The sequence below is a fragment of the Empidonax traillii genome, unplaced genomic scaffold, assembly GCF_003031625.1.
Source record: "Empidonax traillii isolate 1590-97213 ecotype Southwest subspecies unplaced genomic scaffold, ASM303162v1 scaffold1669:size174073, whole genome shotgun sequence".
Taxonomy (NCBI): Eukaryota; Metazoa; Chordata; class Aves; order Passeriformes; family Tyrannidae; genus Empidonax; species Empidonax traillii.
The window spans coordinates 100,929-103,799 of NW_020956862.1; the positions used below are offsets into that span (position 1 = coordinate 100,929).

At 53.9% G+C, this 2,871-nt stretch overlaps 1 protein-coding gene across 1 annotated transcript in view; it reads right to left on the bottom strand.

Annotated features, from left to right (window-relative positions):
• The window catches only part of SCAMP4 (secretory carrier membrane protein 4), a 12,146-nt gene extending 10,627 nt beyond the window's left edge, over window positions 1–1,519 (bottom strand). The window contains exons 1-2 of the mRNA XM_027908272.1: window positions 1,348–1,519; window positions 927–980 (exon numbers count right to left, since the gene is read on the bottom strand). Coding sequence (XP_027764073.1) covers window positions 927–933 — 7 coding nt within the window. The 5' untranslated portion in view covers window positions 934–980; window positions 1,348–1,519. The remainder of the gene's footprint in view (window positions 1–926; window positions 981–1,347) is intronic.
• Between the last annotated feature and the right edge of the window lie 1,352 nt (window positions 1,520–2,871).

Sequence of the window (2,871 nt, forward strand, 5' to 3'; positions counted from 1 at the left end):
CCCTGAGCTGGCTGCAGTTACTGGTTAACCCCCTGCTGCTGCCCCCACCACGTGCTGTCAGAGGCCAGGGGAATTTGGACTCCTCAGCACTGGTTTTTTGTGTTTGCTGTCAGCATGCAGATTGTTCCCGTGGTTCTGCTCCCTTCCCGTTTTCTGCCAGTTTCTAACGCAGATGGTGGGGCCAAAACCGACCAGAAACTGCAGTTTGTCGCTTCTGAAGCTCATAAAATGCCCCAAAGTGTTTGCCAGGAGCACAGAGACGGGGATTCCACCTCTTCTCTGCTCCTCCCCCTCCCAGAGACCCCGTGGTTTCCAACTGTTCTGGGTTGGAAACAGAAAGAAATTAAATTAAAATGAAATGAAAGACAAAAGAAATGAAATGAAAACATCCCCCCCTTCGTGCCTGACTGCAGAGCCTGGAGTGCTGCAGCTCTCCCATCCAGGCTGGGATCAACACACTGGGCCAGCAGACACACCCTGTGCCTTCAGAAACCAACCTGCAGCCCTTGGGGGCGAGCTCCAGGCTTTCCCTCACTGAAAAAAAAAAAGCTGGAATTTTGTTGCTGGTTTTGCTACAAGTAGAATTCAGAGGGAGCAACACCAGCAGCACACGAGCCTCTGCAGGGAAGGAATTACCCTCGTGGATTTACTGGTGAATAAATTCCGTCCTCCTGAGGCTTTCCAAGCGAGTCCCACCCGAGCCTTTAGCGCTGGAGCAGTGACCTCAGGTGGCAGATGCACAGAGGACACAGCAGGAGAGCGAACCTCACCGGGCAAGACAAGCAGCTGAAGAGCTTTAGGGAGCACCAAGGTCTCGGGAAGAGGCCCAGGTCACGTTCCTGGGGTGTCACAGCCACCACAGCACAATGGACAACCCTTTGTGAAGCCGCTGTCCCCCCCCTTTGCCATCCTGGAGCTGCTCTTACCTGCCATCTCTACTGGGAGTGCTCCCTGCTGAGGTTTCAGACAGAGCAACAGACCTGTTGGACACAGAAAAACCAGGTCAGCGACGTGGCAGCACCCAGAGACCCCCCTGGAACTGGGGGGAGTCCCAGCACAGCCTGTGACAGAGCCTGGGGCTCCCACTACGAATTGCTCATCTCCAACCCCCCCAAAGCAGCGAGTTTGGAACATCAGAGAAAGGGTCCTGATTTCTCCTCGTTCACAGGGAGCTCTGGCAGCTTTGTCTCATCCAGCAGCAAACAAATGTGCTCTTGGCAGCCCCTGGCAGAGGCTGAGGATGCTCAGGGAGCCCCTGCAGGAACATCTGCACCTCCCAGGTGCAGCCAGGCGGGTCAGGGTGGGACCAGCAGAGCTCTGGCATGGGAGAGACGTTTGTGAACTCACCAGACTTAGAACTTCATTTAGGTGTTGAGATGATTTGTGGGCTCCTGGCTCTCTGTGGTCTTTCCCCGCTCCTGGAACAAACAGATGATCCCTGTTTAGCCAGGCAAAACAAAAAAAAAAAATATTCAGCTGGCACCAAAGCCAACACCCCTCACAGTGTTTTTTAACCCTTCCTAAAACACAGATTCATTCCTCCTCCTGTTGCCTCCACCTGCAAGTCTGGCAGGAGCAAACCCTGGGAAGCTTCCCCAGCACCAGCTGTGCTGCTGGTTTTGGCAGAGCTGACCCCACAGTACGACAGGCACGGGGAGGTCTGTGCTGAGCTTCCATCCCACCCCTTCCTCCTCACGGGTGGGACACGTTGTGTCCCCACCTGCCACCTCCAGGACGCAGTCCCAGTTTCTGGGACAAGTAATTTCCCTACAGAAAGATGTGGTCTGGACCCACAAAGCAGCACTAGGGATATTTCCTTCTGCGAGGACAAGCACACACAGCCAAGTTTTATGCTGGATAATCAGTAATATCCAACCACATGTGGACTCGGGCAAGATAACAACACTTAAAACCATGGAATGGTTTAGGATGGAAGGGACCTTAAAGTTCATACAGTCCCACCCCCTGCCATCGCCAGGGACACCTTCCCCCAGCCCAGGTTGCTCCAAGCCCCGTCCAACCTGGCCTTGGACACTTCCAGGGATCCAGGGGCAGCCACAGCTTCTCTGGGCAATCTGTGCCAGGGCCTGCCCACCCTCACAGGGAAGAACTTCTTCCTAATACCTAACCTAAATCTACTCTCAGTTTGAAACCACTTCCCCTTGTCCTGTCACTACACACCCTTGAAACAGTCTCTCTCGATTTACAAATCAACTCACTATTCTCCAGAACATTTTCAGTTTAACTGGGAATAGACAAAATCCAACACCCTGCAATCCGCTGCTGAGATTTTTTTCATCTCTAACCCACTGCTTGTGGAGGGAGGAAAATCCCACACCCGCTGAGGAAACCACGGTGTGAAGTGAACTTCCTTTTTCCAGTGTGTTCATCCGTGGTCAATGAATAACTCCAAAGTCTACAGTCCAATGCACATGACTCAGGAGTCCACTGGAGACAGTTGGAGCTTTTCTTCACCAGGATCTCTCAGACAAAATGCCCAGTGTCAGTTCAGGGGACACCATTTCCCTCCTAACTCAAGACACGAACGCAAGCGGGGCTGTTTGTCCAGGCAGAGAACAACGCGAGTCCTTTCACTGGGACTCCTCTGGGAAATGTTTCACCACCTCAGAGTAGGGAAAATCTGGACTATCACAGAATCCCAGAATATCCTGAGCTGGGAGGGACCCACAGGGATCATCCAGCCCAACCCCTGGCCCTGCCCAGGACACCCCAACAATCCCCCCCTGTCCCTCAGAGCGTTGTCCAAACGCTCCTGGAGCTCTGGCAGCCTTGGGGCCGTGCCCACTGCCCTGGGGAGCCTGGGCAGTGCCCACCACCCTCTGGGGGAAGAACCTTTCCCTGAGATCCATC